Genomic DNA, 15008 nt, shown 5'->3' with positions numbered 1-15008 from the left:
CTAGGGGTTTCCAGGATCTGCCCGTGAGCGCTCTCTTGCGGGCCTCAGACTCCTGCTTCTTCTCCTCCAAAGGTTCTGTCCTACAAAAACCTGTTAACTGCCAATTTGAATTCGTAACTCCAAACTCAAGTGGTTTCTCCGTGCTATTAGGAATCATATCACATTTCCTTATCCATTCACCCTCCGACTCTTCAGGAATCCCATCATCCTTCTGCTTTACTTCCCATGTCCCTGTGTTAAAAAGGCATTCGGTAATTAAAACAATATGGTACTGGCACAAAAACCAACAGACAGATCAATAGAACAGGATAGAAAGCCCAGAAATAAACCCACCCACCTATGTCAATTAATCTACAACAAAGGAGGCAAGAATACACAATGGAAAAAAAAAAGACAGTCTCTTCAATAAGTGGTGCTGGGAAAACTGGACAGCTACATGTAAAATAATGAAATTAGAACATTCTCTAACACCATCTATAAAAATAAACTCAAAATAGATTAAAGACCTAAATGTAAGAACAGAGACTTTAAGACTCCTAGAGGAAAACATAGGCAGAACACTCTTTGACATAATTGCAGCAGTATCTTTTTGGATTCGTCTCCTAGAGTAATGGAAATAACAAAAACAAACAAATAGGACCTAATTAAAAGCTTTTGCACAGCACAAGAAATCATAAACAAAAAGATAGCCTACAGAACAGGACAAATATCTACAAAGGATGCAACCAACAAGGGACTGATTTCCAAAATACACAAATAGCTCATATGGTTCAGTATTTAGAAAAAAAAAAAAAAAGCAAAAAATGGGTAGAAGATCTAAACAGGCATTTCTCCAAAGACATACAGATGACCAACAGGCACATGAAAAAATGCTCAATACCACAAATTATTAGAGACATGCAAATCAAAATGATAATGAGGTATCTCCTCACTCTGGTCAGTATGGCCATCAACAAAATGTCAACAAATAATAAATGCTGAAGGGAGTGTGAAGAAAAAGTAACCTTCCTACACTGCTGGTGGAAATGTCAATTGGTACAGCCACTATGGAGAAGAGTATAAAGGCTCCTTTAAAAACTAAAAATAGAGTTATCACATGATCCTACGATCCCTATCCTGGGCATTTATCCGGAGAAAACTATAATTTGAAAATATACATGCTCCTCTATGTTCATAGCAGCACTACTTGTAATAGCCAGGACACGGAAACAACAAAAATGTCTATCAACAGATGAACGGATAATGAAGATGTGTATATATACAATGGGATATTACTCAGCCATCAAAAACAAGGAAATAATGCCACTTGCAGCAACATGGATGGACCTACTGGTTATCATACTAAGTCAAGTAATTCAGGAAGAGAAAGACAAATAGTAATACCAAATGATATCACTTATATATGGAATCTAAAATGCAATGCAAATGAACATACCTACGAAACAGAAACTCACAGGCAAGAGAAAACAGACTTGGTTGCCAAGGGGGAGGAGGAGTGGGGAGGGAAGGATTGGATTAGTAGATGCAAACTATTATATGTAGGATGGATTACCAGCAAGGTCCTACTGTAACAGCACAGAACTATATTCAATATCCTGTGATAAATGATAATGGAAAAGAATATGAAAAAATACATATATGTATAACTGAGACACTTTGATGCAGAGCAGAAATTAACACAACATTGTAGATCAATTATACTTCAATAAAATTTTTAAAGAATTCCAGGATTATATTAAAAAACTAAAGATCAAGAATTTTCTAGATTAAGTGAAACTGAAGAGCCATAACAACTAAATGCAACGTGGGATCCTGGATTGGGAAAAAGGGGTTATAAAAGATACCACTGAAACATTTGAGGAAATTTAAGTATGGACTGGCATTAAATAATAGTATCATGTTTATTTTAATATCCTGATATTGATAGCTGTGCTATTATATCACAAATGTCCTTGTCAGAAAACATACTGAGTAACAACAAGCAAAAGGACTTGATGTTTTTCATTTACCCCCAAAGGATTCAGAAAACAAATATTTTATACCTATATTTGGAGGGAAATGATAAAGCAAATGAAACAAATGTAAACAATTAACAGACCTGGGAAAAGCATATACAAGAGTTCCTTTTATTATTCTATTTTTTTAATTGAAGTATAGTTGATGTATAATCCTTGTACTATTTTTGTATTTTTTCTGAAAGTTTGAAATTATATAAAAGTTAAAATTTCCAAAAACAAAACAAAAAAGGTGGGGGGGGGGGAAGTCCTCCAATGGCTTCACATTACATTGAAATGACAAAGTACTTGCAATGGCCTAGAAGGTTCTACATAATCAGCCTCCCACTTTGTGGCTCTGATCTGACCTCCTAGAACTCCTGCACTTGCTACCTCCACTCCAGACAACCCCACTCTGCTCCTTCTGCTGCTCTCTGTTCCTTTGACAAGCCTGGCTGGTTGTCCTAGTCAGCCTGTCCATCTGACTGGAATCCTCTTCCCTCAGGTGGCCCTGTAGCATGTGTCGTCACACGTTTATTTTTTTTTTATCTGAAAAGCAACCTTTTTTTTTTTTTTTCGTATTTGGAAAGCAACGTGGGTTTTTTGGCCTCACCTCTTTATATTTCACCTTCTCAGTGAGTCCTTCCCTGATCTTAGCCTTTAAGTCACAATTCCCAATCTCCACTCCGCTTTCTTGCTTCGCTTTGCTCTTTAGCTCTTATCACCAACTGACAAACGATAAATTTAGTATAATGTACCCTTGACTGTTTTTCCCACAAGAACCTGTGCCCCAGAAGGGCAGGGATTATTGCCTGTTTTGTTTGGGGCTCTACAGAGGTCTTCTATCCTGATTCTTCCCTTGGCCCAGGGGCCTGGGCCTCCTACTTCCCCACCCCCAACCCCCAGGTTTCAATCCTCCAGGAACTGCTCCCCTCCGCCCCCGAGCCCCCCCTCCACCTTCCCAGGAACCAGGGGGTCCCAGGAAGCCAGCCTGCTCTTTGAAGAACAAAGTGGGAGGAGCTGCGCCTCGGATCCCAGGCCTAGGAAGACGTCACAGCGGGGGAGGGGAAGCGCCACACTAGGCCAGCTGTGCAGTCTCCGTTCCTTCCCCGCCTCCGCCTCCCTAGGGCCCCAGCGCGTGTGGGACACGAGCTCCCTTCCCCCAAGCCCAGATGCTGCCCGGTGTTAAGCCGGCGTCCAGGAAGAGGCTAGAGGCCCAGACACTCATACACAAGCTATGTTCATACATAGACACAACCACAAACGGACATGCACACAGGCCTGCACTGACATGGAGGTGTGTCATCCACAGACCCCATCCCATCCCCTTAGACCCTGGAAATGCCCTTGGAAGTGCCCTCCAGGAGGAATAGCTGGAGAACAATCACCCAACCAGTCCAACTGGTCTCACAACCAGCCTGAAGTGTATATGGTTGTTTGGGGCAGGGGTGAGAGCTTTTAAAGAAAATAATGTTAAATTAGGTACAAAAAGTAATATTTACAGTGAAACAAAGACCAGAAAAAATAACTTACTGGTATTAACTAATTGCCTGCCTACACGCCTCTAATACTCTCAAGAGACTGGCTACTGACTTTGTATATCTCAAATCTCATTTTTCCCTCTACCACCCATGTACTTATAGTTAAGAGCCCCTGGATCATTCATGTCACCTGTGCCCTCTGGCATTGCACTTGCAAGGCAGAAGTCTAGTGAGTGGGCACAGGTGACAGGAGTTTCCTTGGAAGCCATTCCCACAGCAGGATGGCTGCGCTAACTTTGTGTGGAAGTGACCGGGAACCACAGTAACTGAATTAGCAATTTACATATCCCCAAATGCCCACAGCCATTTCAACACAGGGGGACTGTGTGACAGAGGGGAAGTTGGGAGTGAAAACAGACAGTGGTCTTTACCATTTGCAGTTAAAATATCTATTTTGGCCAATTTTATAGAAGCATATGGTCATGTGAGGGTTGCTAGGACCCTCACAGAGGTGTGTTTAAGTGAGGGGTCCTAAAGTGTACATTTCATTGGCTTCATGGTGAATTCACCTTTGAAATTGTAATTTTTGATGGCACATCTCAAATGGACTTGCAACCTGCCTAGAAATCCTATTCTATCCTAGAAGGTTTGCTTTCCTATTCTCCAAAATGAATATTTCATACCTTCTTTCTCCTCAAAGGAGCTGCAGCACTCTCCCCTCAAGCAATGAGCTTGCTTGATTCATTCTTTTTTTAAAAAAAATTTGTTTATTTGGCTGTACCAGGTCTTAGTTGTGGCACGAGCGATCTTTAGTTGTGGCTTGTGGGATCTAGTTCCCTGACTATGTATTGAACCCTGGTTGTCTGCACTGGGAATGAGGAATCTTTTTCTTAAAAAAGAAAAAAAATTATTGTAGTAAAAAAAAAAAATCATTGAATTTGCCTGTCATCATTTTGCACAGAGGCCATGCTAATATTATCTATATCATTCTAATTTTAGTATATGCGCTGCCGAAGCATGCACTCCTTGTTAAACAGTGTAAAAGAAACATCTATCAATTGAGAAGGGTTCATTTCAAATGCCCCATCTCATCTCTGCAACTTTCTCCTAATATCTGAGGCACATTCTAATATTTTCAGGGGCCTTGGGATCTGCATAGTATAATGTTTGTAGGCCTGATAAATCCTTTGCAAAAATTCAGAAAGGCTTTCGTTTGTTTTGCTGAATTTCTTGAATTTTGTTCAGACTCTTTTCTTTGGTTCTCCTTTGCAAGGCCCTGTCTAGATGCACTAATAAGTGGTGCTCTCATAAGGCCCTTCTCCTCTCACTAGGGTTCCAGTTTGATTCAGGGGTCAAGTGTGCTTCAGGTATAGCGGATTCTCCCTATAAAGGAGGGTTTCCATCTTTCCAATTAAACAAGTCTGAGAAGCCTGGCCAGCTGGTCATTTGCAGGCCTGCTATGAGATAACCTAAGAGAAATCGTCCTGCCCCAGGGGTGGCTTCTGGCCCAAACTGGGTGTGCTGTTGGGTCTTATATTACCAGACTAAGTCCCTGTGCCCCAGAAACTAACACGTGCCTGTGTGCGTCCTAGGTCACTTCAGTTGTCTGACTCTGTGTGATCTTATGGACTGCAGCTGTCCATTTGATTCTCCAGGCAAGAATACTGGAGTGGGTTGCAGACACAGGATTTCCTAATTGATCCCTATGAGAAGGTGAAGTCCTGAGCCCCAGTCAGGAATTAGGGGCTAGGTAGGAACAGAAGGTGGTAAAATGAGCGGATTTTTTGGTATAACACCTGGAGTGGCTAAGACAGCTTGCTTGGCTTTAGGAGATAAAGTTTGAAGCAACACATTCTCACTCCCATTCCCTTCCCTTTCTTATTTTCCCTGATGTAATAGCACAAATGCTTACCCATAAAGGATTTTGTTATTCTTCCCTACTGCTTCCCAGAATAGCCACCATAAAACCATAAATAGCAATTGACCATTTCTAACTATCCAAAGGATGACTTGTTGCTTTGGTATCAACCAACTGGGCTGAATTCTGGGATGGGGCTTTTGCTGATTTTAGGAACCCTGTGGAATCTTTCTCTTCTCTCTGGGACTGTTCTACAGATTTCCACCTCCCCCCCCCCCATTGTTACTTTCTTCCATTTGACATCAGTAAATAGAGAAATAGTACCAAACAAAATGAAATATAAAACCCAAAAGACAACAGAAAACCCTAATAGACCCTCAAGTTCGGTCTTGGGGTTTTACATATACCAATGACACAGGAGACTGCAAATAACATAATTAACACAGCAAGGGTAGCAGTAGTTGGTGCACAGGGGCCCAAGATAACTGCCTAAACCCCTTTTAGAGATCCTAACAGGTACTGTGGCCATCCATTGCTTCAGTAAAATATATTCTTCACACTCATGAGTTCTCAGTTCTCGGCTGTAATCAGATCATTTATCCAAAATGTATATCAGAGGACTTTCTTTAGAGACAGCTGAAACATTCCCCATTTATTTTTATGTTTTTAAAATTGTTTATTTTATTCATTTGGCTGCAACTGAGACTCATTGCAGCATACAGGCTTCAGTAGTTGTGGTACACCAGTGGGCTTAGTTGCTCCAAGGCATGTAGGATCCTAGCTCCCTGCTGCTGCTGCTGCTGCTAATTCACCCTGACCAGTGATCAAACCCGTGTCCCCTGAATTGCAAGGCAGATTCTTAGCCATTGGACTACCAAGAAGTCCCTTCTCCCATTTTAAAATACAGAAATACAAGACCCCCCCCCCCTCAAATGGCACACAAAAATGCTAGCATCCAAAGAAACTAAGGAACCAGTTCACAAACCAGGTAAAAGTTCAACAACGCTTGCCTCTCTCCAACAAGGTACTTACTCAAATACAAAACAAATTGGCATATTGCAGAGAAAAAGTCCCAAAGAAAGAGGAAATAAGGTTTATGGCTGTAGACACCAGAGTGACTTACCCAACAGTATGGAGCCTGCTAGCTCTCAAATGTCCATCCAGCTGTCAAGTGCTAGGGCACTCCATGCTGTTCCAGGGAATTCTGAAGGGCAGATCCTCTGGACAAGGGGTCCTGGCAGCTTACTGGAGGAGTCCCCAACCAGGCTCAGGTGGCCATGATCAGCAAGGTTCTTTACTGGCTTACCAAGCTGGAGCTCCCACTGCTTGTAGCTACAAGCCAATAAAATGAGAGACAGTTGTTGGGGGGGAGGAATAACTACTTTGCTCGGAGAGCCAGCAGACCAAGGAGATGGTGGACTCCTGTTTCAAAGAACCATCTGGCCTGAGTTAGAATTCACGCTTCTTGTATACCAGAAAAGGGAAGAAATAAAGTTAAACATTTCTTGGTTCTGGTCAGAACTGTGTTAATTTCTTCCTGTAGGCACTGACAGGCAGGCCAGGTTAGGATGTTTCCTGGGAGCTAAACAAAGGTGTTTTAACTTAATGCTCATTACCTGGGAGGCAGGGCTCCCAAAGATGGGCCATAATGTGTAACTTAAGCTTATAGGCAACATCTCTTTAGTGATTAAGTTGTCATAGAACACAAAAGTTTCCCTATTAAATGATCACCAGAGTAAACTAGCCCTGCACTCTCAAGTCATTGCCATGACTGGCTGCCCCTCCCCCACCCTCGTAGCCATCTTATATTACTTTCGGTTTTCTTAGTCATTGTCTGTCTCCCCTTCACCCACCATAATGTAAGTAGCAGGAGAGTCCAGATGCAAGGTACCCTCAAGCCTAACAACACTTGGTGCACAAGAGGCCCGCCAGAAATACCGGCTTCGTGATTTGAGTACAGGGGTTGCTCACATAGACATACAAATGCCCAGACTGTTCTAGAGTTTCCTTCTAGGGGCCACTGTTATGGCTTAGAATTGAGAAGAGAGAATTCCCAGTCGCTCACACAATCCAGAGGCGGAAAAGAAAGACTTCGAGCCTAGCCCAGATGAAGTTGAAGGAGACAGGAGTCAGGATCCAGAGACAGAGATACGAACTCCGGGCGAGTTCCTGAGAGAGGGACCGAGACAAACAAGACGCAGACCCCGGATTCAGTGGCCCAGAGACGCGGGCCCGCAGCAGCCTAAGCCCGCGGCCGGAGGAGGGGCGCGGAGGGAGGCCGAGGGCAGGAGAAGACGGTGGAAAACCAGCGCCGGAGCCCGAGGGACCCGGCCCCCTGCCCTCACTCACAAGTGGCCGCGGCAGTCGGCGGGAGCCCGGCCACCTGCTGACCCGACGCGTGCGGGATCAAAGCGGCTGGGAAGGGGCGGGCGGGGAGTGGCAGGAACCTGGAGGTGTGAGCGAGCTTCCCAGGGGATAGCCGGAGCGTGGGAGCGCAGAGGGCCGGGCGGCCACGGAGTACTGGAGGGACCATCCCAGAGACCCGGAGCCAGACATGCAGAGACCACGCAAGACCCAGAGAGAGCCAGCGCAGAAGTCAGGAGACCTGGAAATAATGTGAAAAAGAGGGAGACAGAGACGCTGAAAGACGGCGGGACAAAAAAAGGCCGTGACCGTGGACTTAGAAAAAGAAACCGGGTTCCAGAGGACAGAAAATAAGAGAAAGAGCGAGGAAGAGGAAAGGAAAGAAAAGCCAGAGTCTTAGAGCTTAAGGGCAGGGACGACCTCGCGCCTCCCCCGCGGAGGGCTGAAAGGACCCCCGGGGCAGGGATCCCAGCGCGCGGTCCTTTCTCAGGGTCACGCCTGCGGAGGTGCGGGCGGGGAGGGGGGGTTAGAAGGAGGGTTGTGGACAGCCACCCCAGGCTGGGAGGATGGGAGTGTGAGGACGTTCGGAATCAGGGTCTCGACCCAAAGCCTCATACTTTGACACAGAGTAGAAAAGTTAAATATTAATATTTGGTAGAAATCTTAAACAAGAAATACAGACATCTTCGATGGAACGGAAAAAAAAACTGATGCATTGGCCGGGAATCGAACCCGGGCCTCCCGCGTGGCAGGCGAGAATTCTACCACTGAACCACCAATGCAAGGGTACCCAAAACCTCCTGGACCTGTCTCATCTTGTAAAGCACCGTGGTGACCGTCTCCAAGCGGCTTTCTAGCCAGGGGCAGGGCAGAGGAACAGTCCCAATAGTAGACGTGGGTGGAGCCCCGAGCCATCCTTCCTTCCGCCTGGATCCGGTCACCCGGCCATAAAGTTGCCCCATATGGCCAGGGGCGGCCCCACACCCGGGTGCGAACTGCCCGGGGCCCCGAGCCTCGCGTGCAGGTGACAAAAACTCAGCCCGAGCCCAGGTTCCCAAGGAGGGGGGCAGCGGGGGCTTCTGAGGCCATACATCTGCGCTCCCATTTGGCTCAGGTAGCGGGAGGTGGCATGTGCTGGGCTTCCTGACTGCAAATGGGAGCGCCCTCCCCAAGGTCTGAGCTCCTTTAGCTCGGACTTTGCCAAGGCAAGCTTCGTGAAAAAACCAAGTTGTGAACGGGAGCTGGGAGGGCTCGGAGGAGCCCCATCCGTCTCTTACTAGGAAGCTGTCTTCTGACTCAGTCTCCAACCCTGTTTTGTGTCCGTCCCTGGTATTCTTGCCCTCCCGTTAAGTCTCTGATTTTATCTTCTCGGCATCATTCCGCATTGTGTCATGCTCTTGGTTTGAGGTGGGTGTTGATCCCCTTTATTCTGTTCCCTTTTTTATCTTTTAAAGAAAACTCCCTGCTCTTTGCTCCCCTATAATCACGAGAGGTCCGGAGGAGCGAAGAACCCGGGAGCACATCTGGCAGCCCCGGGCCTGAATCTCCTATGATTAGTTTTTAATCAAATACTTCTAACTGGAAAGATCTCTCCACCAGTGCTTCAAAGCCTCCCTACCTCTTCCATGAGGCTTCCCCCTGCCCCAGTCTAGCCATCCCTCATGATGACCCTTTTCCTGAGCACCTACTTCACCGTCCGTCTAAAATAGCTACTTGACAACACATCCTCTTTCCCACTGAAACTTGCAGGGATAAACCAGGCCTCCAGCCTATATCTCAGCATGAAGGGTCCCAGCCTAGACCGGTGCCCAGTGGTCACAATGAGTGCATAGATGTTGGGGGAACTGAATATGACTGACTTAGATCGCACAGAGCTTCTTCCACCTCCAGACAAAGTCCCTGGTGAATTAGATCCAGCCAGCACACTCAGGTGACTATCCCAAGTAGGAGGTGACTTTGGGGGAAAGGTGTATAGGATCCAGCTTAGGGGCTGAGGGGTGCTAACTTTTTTTTATTTCAGTATTAGTGGGGGTACAGTGAGCTCCCAAGAAAACTGAAATAGTGAACGGGTGCGGGGTGGGGGAACTCTGAACTCCCTTCCTGAGTTCTGTCCCGAAATTACTCCAACTCCCTCTTCTCTAATAACTTCCCTTCAGCTAGGTTCCCGCCTCATTATACAGCCTTATGGTCCTTAACCCAGCCGGTACCGCACCGGCCCCTCATTTCCCACACTCCCAGGCCATTTCCACCTTTCCCCCCGCCCCCTTGTGCCCCTCCCCTTTCCGGGAGCCTCGTGCCCAGGGTCGAGTCCTGTGGGATCCTGAAGGGGCGGGCCCGGGTCCTAACCTCCCCCCCTACTCGGGGCCTGCAGGATATAAGGCTCAAGGAGAGCGGAGACTCGGTCCACACTAGGGTCCGGAGGAGCGATGGTCACCCGGGATCGAGCCGAGAATAGGGACGGCCCCAAGGTGAGAGGAGGGCGGGGAGGGAGCAGAGGTCCCTGGACTGAGGAGGGGACAGGGTCCCTGAGGGTCAGGGAAGAGGCTGGAGACGCGGGGCAGGAAGGGGGGACCCAAGGAGCCAGGGGCTGGGGAGGAAGCTGCAAACTATGGAGAAGGGGTCAGCGTAAGAACTGTTACTGGGTGAGCGGTAGAGGCAGAGGTCTGGGTGTGGGTGATGGCAGTTGACACCTTGTGCCTTCGAGGGGTCGGGGTGGGCGGCGGCAGAATTTGAGTAAAATAAGCAGGAGGAGCACAGAGCTAAGGGAGGAGGGTGGAAATAAAAATCGGAGAGGATGGGCACTCGCTCCATGCGGGCTGTGAGAGGGCGCTGGCCCAATGCAGCCTTGTAAGAGAAGGTTCCAGAGGCCCGAGCCCGGGTGGAAGACTTCAGAACCAGTGGAGAAGGGTGACCGCACACACGGGTTAGAGGGAGGGGAGGAGGCGCGGGCGCGCTGGGTGTCTCCCTTTCTACACTCAGGGCCGCCAGCTCAGCCCGGCACCTTGCGGCCCACGCGTCTGGGCGCAAAGAGGGCCCCCAAAGTTCTCCACTGAGACAGAGAAAGACTGCACGAGACGGAGACGTAGAGAGAAAGGAGGAGGAGGAGGAAGAAAGACACAGAGAGGGGAGGAGGGAGGACAAGAGTGAGAGAGGAGAAAGCAGAAGACCCGGGAGAGAGAGGAGGCGAGCTACAGAAATTCACTCCAGGGGCGTTGGGAGGGGGATTGGAGAGGGGTCGAATGGGCCTGGCCCTAGCCTCTCTGGGGTCTTGGGGAAGGGGTGGAGGCCGGCCTATCCCAGCGGCGGGATCCCGACGCCCCCGCGGCCGCGCTGAGTCTCGGTCGGGTCGGCCCCGCTCTCCCTTTCCTGCTGGTCGCAGATGCTGAAGCCGCTCGTGGAGAAGCGGCGCCGGGACCGCATCAACCGCAGCCTGGAAGAACTGAGGCTGCTGCTGCTGGAGCGGACCCGGGACCAGGTCAGTTCTTCTGCCATCACCCCGCCCCTAAACATTCCGTCCTCGCGTCCCAGGGCTTCCCACTTGGGTAGGGACATTTGATGCTTTGGAGACCCTGGCCCCAAGGGACCTTGGAATTCCAGCCCAGCCCCCTTTCCCGCTCTCAGAACGCGATCTGCATCGCAACCCCTAGGGTCTGTAAGTTTCAACACCCGGCTCTAAATTTCACCCCCAGGGTCAGTCAGTTTCAATCTTTGGGTCTGTAAATTCTCCTTCCTCCCCCCAACCTCCGACCCCTCCCCAAGATAGGCAGCGGGGTGGTTAATTTCACTCCCTAGGTTTGCTGTTCAAATCCCCTCCTCGCACTACGGGTTGGTTTCATCCCCTCGGTTTGGACAGTTTCGTCTCAGGGTGGGCCAGGACCGTTCTTGGTCATCTCCACTCGGTGTTCCGTAGTGCACTCTGCGGTCCGCGCGCAAACGCGATCCGGGGGCACCCCCAGCTCCCGCATCCCCCTCCCTTCTTCCCCCTGCCACTTTCCCCCTCTCTCCCCACCCCTTTCTGTCTCTGCGCCCTCCCCTCCCATCTGTAGAACCTCCGGAACCCGAAGCTGGAGAAAGCAGAGATACTGGAGTTCGCCGTGGGCTACTTGAGGGAGCGAAGCCGGGTGGAGCCCCCGGGTACAGCGCGGGGGTGGGGCAGCGGAGGGAGGGAACGGGGGGTTTCACTGGGGCCCGGGTCTGGGTAGACGGGGAGGACCCCGCGGAGGACGGTGGGCTTGGGGAGTGGCAGGCTCTGCTCCGAGGCGAGGTTAATAATAACACCCGCGCGTGTCTGTCTCTGTGTCTCCCTCCTTTTCTCCCTCTGTCCATCTGGCTTCCCGTCTCTGTCTCTGCGCCTGTCCGGCTTCGGTATCTCTGCGCCCCGCCCCTTTCCCTCTCCCCCGATGGGACCCCCTGCCCGGCCCGCCGGTCCTCCCGCCGGCCGCACCTTCAGGGGTTCCCCGATCCCCAGCCCAGGACGCCGAGGCGCTCGCCAGCTGCTACTTGTCGGGATTCCGCGAGTGCCTGCTCCGCTTGGCGGCCTTTGCGCAAGACGCCAGCCCGGCCGCGCGCGCCCAGCTCTTCTCCGCGCTGCACGGTTACCTGCGCCCCAAGCCGCCCCGGCCGGAACCGGGAGAACCCAGGCCCCCCGCGCCGCGCCTACCGCTGGACCCCGACGCCCCAGCGCCCGGCCCCGCGCTCCACCAGCGCCCCCCAGTTCACAAGGGCCCCCCCAGCCCGCGCTGCGCGCGGTCCCCGTCCCCCTGCTCCCCTCGAGCCGGTGATTCCGGCGCGCCGGCCCCCCTCACCGGACTGCTGCCGCCGCCGCCGCCTCACAGACAAGACGGGGCGCCCAAGGCCCCGCCGCCCCCGCCGCCCGCTTTCTGGAGACCTTGGCCCTGAGCTTTGAGGGGTGGGGTGGGGGCGGGGCTGGGGGGAGGGGTAGAGACTCCAGCCCGAGGGCAGCAGAGGGACCTGGGCGTCCGGGTGAGGTGTTGGGGAGGGCGGCGGGGCGCACGGGCGCCGCGCGCGGGTGAGATGTGGTTTATATTAGAGTATCTATATAAATATATATTTCCCTGGTTCCTGTCCCTTCTCCCTGCCCCCCACCCGACCCCCCGGCGTCTAGGATTGTACCCTCTGCCCCCAGCCCAGCCCCAGACCCTTCCCGAGTCCCTAGTGCATGGAATAAAGTGGTTATCAAATCCCCGTGTGTCCCCGAGCCAGGGGCCTGCCTTTATCTCGGCGTCCACGCCCACTTTCCCTCCCCTTCTGTTTCCCGCCCCCAGTCCTGCTCTCCTCGGCCCGAGCCCCGGGGCAGACAGGTAAGTAAAGAAGAGAGCAGAGCGGAGGCTGAGGTGGGAACTGAAACCAGCTGAGATAGGGTAGGGGGAGAAGGGTGGGAGCCTTTTAGGAAAAAGCCAGATAAAGAGGAAAAGAAAAAAAATAATAAAATAAAATCGACTCTGGTGGGATTCGAACCCACAACCTTTGAATCGCTCTTTCGTCACTAGAAGTCCAATGCGCTATCCATTGCGCCACAGAGCCACCTGGCGGGCGGCAGCGTCTGACAGCTTACGGGTACTAGAATGGGAAGAGGGCGGGGGGAGGGGGAGGGTTGTGAGGGAATTGGGCGTGGCGTGGCAGGAGCGCGAGGTTTGGACTTCAGAGGCCTCGATGGAAGAGGTAGCGTGCGCAAAGCGAGTGAACGAAGTGGGAGTGAGGAAGCACAAAGGTGGAGGAAACAGCGCAACGGAATATGAGCCAGCAAGCGAGTATGGAGCTCCAGCTGCAGGTTTGGGGAATGCTTCTAGTTCAGGCGCACCCCACTCCCGGATGTGGCCTCATCCGTAAGAATAAACCTGTTTTGTTGTTAATTTCTGTGTGCCTTTGTTTCTTCTGGTCAGCCTGCTTTGTCATCTGCTGCTCTACTGTCCGAAGGAATCTCCATAATTCTTTGAAGAAAAGCAGCCAATTTAGGATTCGTAGGGCCACCCCCTCCCTTCTAGTCTCTTAGGAGGACTGTGAGGACCGCTGTCCCCCACGCAGGTAGCGTGGCCGAGCGGTCTAAGGCGCTGGATTTAGGCTCCAGTCTCTTCGGAGGCGTGGGTTCGAATCCCACCGCTGCCAGACCACAGTTTTTCTTAGGCTTAAGCACCATTCAGGAAGTTATTTGTAGAATATTATTTAGTTTTATGAAAACTCCTGGTAGCAGTCTCACCAACTTGTATTCCAGACAGAACTTAAGTCTGCATCCCAGCCCCAAATTAATACAAAATGGAAACTTCTAAAAAAATCTCGGATCTCCATTATCGATCTCCGCTTTGACATGTCATAAGATAATATTCAAAACTAGTACAATTTGCTATATATTGAAGTGACTCTGTAAATTCTCCTAACGGCGCGGTAGAGGCTCGAATTATCTAGTCTGGAAAGCTGAAAAGGTAAGATCCAACGTAACTTTCTTTTAGATCCTTTCAGAACATAACGGAATATCGTACACAAAACTCATAAATAATACAATAGAACACACTGGTATTGAGTGAAAACATAAAGGTTCCACCGAGATTTGAACTCGGATCGCTGGATTCAGAGTCCAGAGTGCTAACCATTACACCATGGAACCGACGACGCTCCACGCTTTTCTAAAGACTATATATATATTATCAAACTTCCTAGTCTGCTTCTACTTTGCCATTCTCAGGAGACAAAGCAAAATAAACGGAGTTGTTGGGTAAGATGAATACCACTATCAAGCCCCTGAAATATGAATCTAAATGTGCTTTCATTATAAATACACACCGTAATTAAACGACAGTATGAAAAAAAGTTTAAATTTCATTAATAATTTTAAAATATTGATTACATGATAAGGATATTTTGGGTTACATAAATTCTTACTAAAATTAATTTCAAAAAATTATTTCACCTATTTCTTTGTACTCTTTTTAATGTGTGGCTCCTAGTAAAATTAAATTCACACGTATGGCTCGCATTATGTACTGCTCTAAAACATCTCTGCTCTCACTCCACTGTCATTCCTTCTGCCTTCTGAATAAAACCCTGACGCACTTTAATTTCGTTCCCTCTTAACACCATCTAACAAACTTGCGTTATTCTTCTCTGTTATGTATGTTCGAAGGAATACAAATATTTACGGTACTGAAAAATCCATAGATTGTTGTGCACCAACGAATAGTGAAAAAGCAATCGCCCGAACAGGGACTTGAACCCTGGACCCTCAGATTAAAAGTCTGATGCTCTACCGACTGAGCTATCCGGGCTCTCTCCTAGCTCCTGTTCTACTTTCTATAA

The 15008-nt window shown here is 49.6% G+C and overlaps 1 protein-coding gene, 1 long non-coding RNA gene and 6 other non-coding genes across 8 annotated transcripts; 2 read left to right on the top strand and 6 right to left on the bottom strand.

The window, feature by feature from the left end:
• Window positions 1-57: 57 nt before the first annotated feature.
• Window positions 58-7627, bottom strand: LOC128065599 (uncharacterized). Its single transcript, XR_008201073.1, has 3 exons — window positions 7399-7627; window positions 6457-6665; window positions 58-231 (listed from the first exon to the last, which is right to left on the bottom strand). It is a non-coding gene; the product is annotated as an uncharacterized LOC128065599 (long non-coding RNA).
• On the bottom strand, window positions 4393-4496 carry LOC128065709 (U6 spliceosomal RNA). The gene has a single exon (XR_008201091.1). It is a non-coding gene; the product is annotated as a U6 spliceosomal RNA (small nuclear RNA).
• A 781-nt stretch (window positions 7628-8408) lies between the features above and the next one.
• Window positions 8409-8479, bottom strand: TRNAG-GCC (transfer RNA glycine (anticodon GCC)). Its single transcript has one exon. It is a non-coding gene; the product is annotated as a tRNA-Gly (tRNA).
• A 1644-nt stretch (window positions 8480-10123) lies between these two features.
• Window positions 10124-12596, top strand: HES7 (hes family bHLH transcription factor 7). Its single transcript, XM_052658778.1, has 4 exons — window positions 10124-10165; window positions 11077-11172; window positions 11744-11831; window positions 12148-12596. The coding sequence occupies exons 1-4, from the start codon at window positions 10124-10126 to the stop codon at window positions 12594-12596; spliced, it is 675 nt and encodes a 224-aa protein (XP_052514738.1).
• A 558-nt stretch (window positions 12597-13154) lies between these two features.
• Window positions 13155-13241, bottom strand: TRNAR-UCU (transfer RNA arginine (anticodon UCU)). The gene is given in 2 exon segments: window positions 13155-13190; window positions 13205-13241. It is a non-coding gene; the product is annotated as a tRNA-Arg (tRNA).
• Window positions 13242-13741: 500 nt separating this feature from the next.
• TRNAL-UAG (transfer RNA leucine (anticodon UAG)) lies at window positions 13742-13823 on the top strand. The gene has a single exon. It is a non-coding gene; the product is annotated as a tRNA-Leu (tRNA).
• A 424-nt stretch (window positions 13824-14247) lies between these two features.
• Window positions 14248-14319, bottom strand: TRNAQ-CUG (transfer RNA glutamine (anticodon CUG)). The gene has a single exon. It is a non-coding gene; the product is annotated as a tRNA-Gln (tRNA).
• Window positions 14320-14904: 585 nt separating this feature from the next.
• On the bottom strand, window positions 14905-14977 carry TRNAK-UUU (transfer RNA lysine (anticodon UUU)). The gene has a single exon. It is a non-coding gene; the product is annotated as a tRNA-Lys (tRNA).
• Between the last annotated feature and the right edge of the window lie 31 nt (window positions 14978-15008).

Source organism: Budorcas taxicolor, chromosome 19 (genome assembly GCF_023091745.1).
Source record: "Budorcas taxicolor isolate Tak-1 chromosome 19, Takin1.1, whole genome shotgun sequence".
NCBI lineage: Eukaryota > Metazoa > Chordata > Mammalia > Artiodactyla > Bovidae > Budorcas > Budorcas taxicolor.
This window is presented reverse-complemented; position numbering and strand designations above follow the sequence as displayed.

Excerpts from the sequence above, each read along its gene's own strand:
- HES7 (XM_052658778.1), top strand. The coding sequence starts at position 10,124 with ATGGTCACCCGGGATCGAGCCGAGAATAGGGACGGCCCCAAG. Across the intron at positions 10,166-11,076 it reads AGAATAGGGACGGCCCCAAG|ATGCTGAAGCCGCTCGTGGA; the intron begins GTGAGAGGAGGG and ends TGCTGGTCGCAG. Across the intron at positions 11,832-12,147 it reads AAGCCGGGTGGAGCCCCCGG|GGGTTCCCCGATCCCCAGCC; the intron begins GTACAGCGCGGG and ends CCGCACCTTCAG.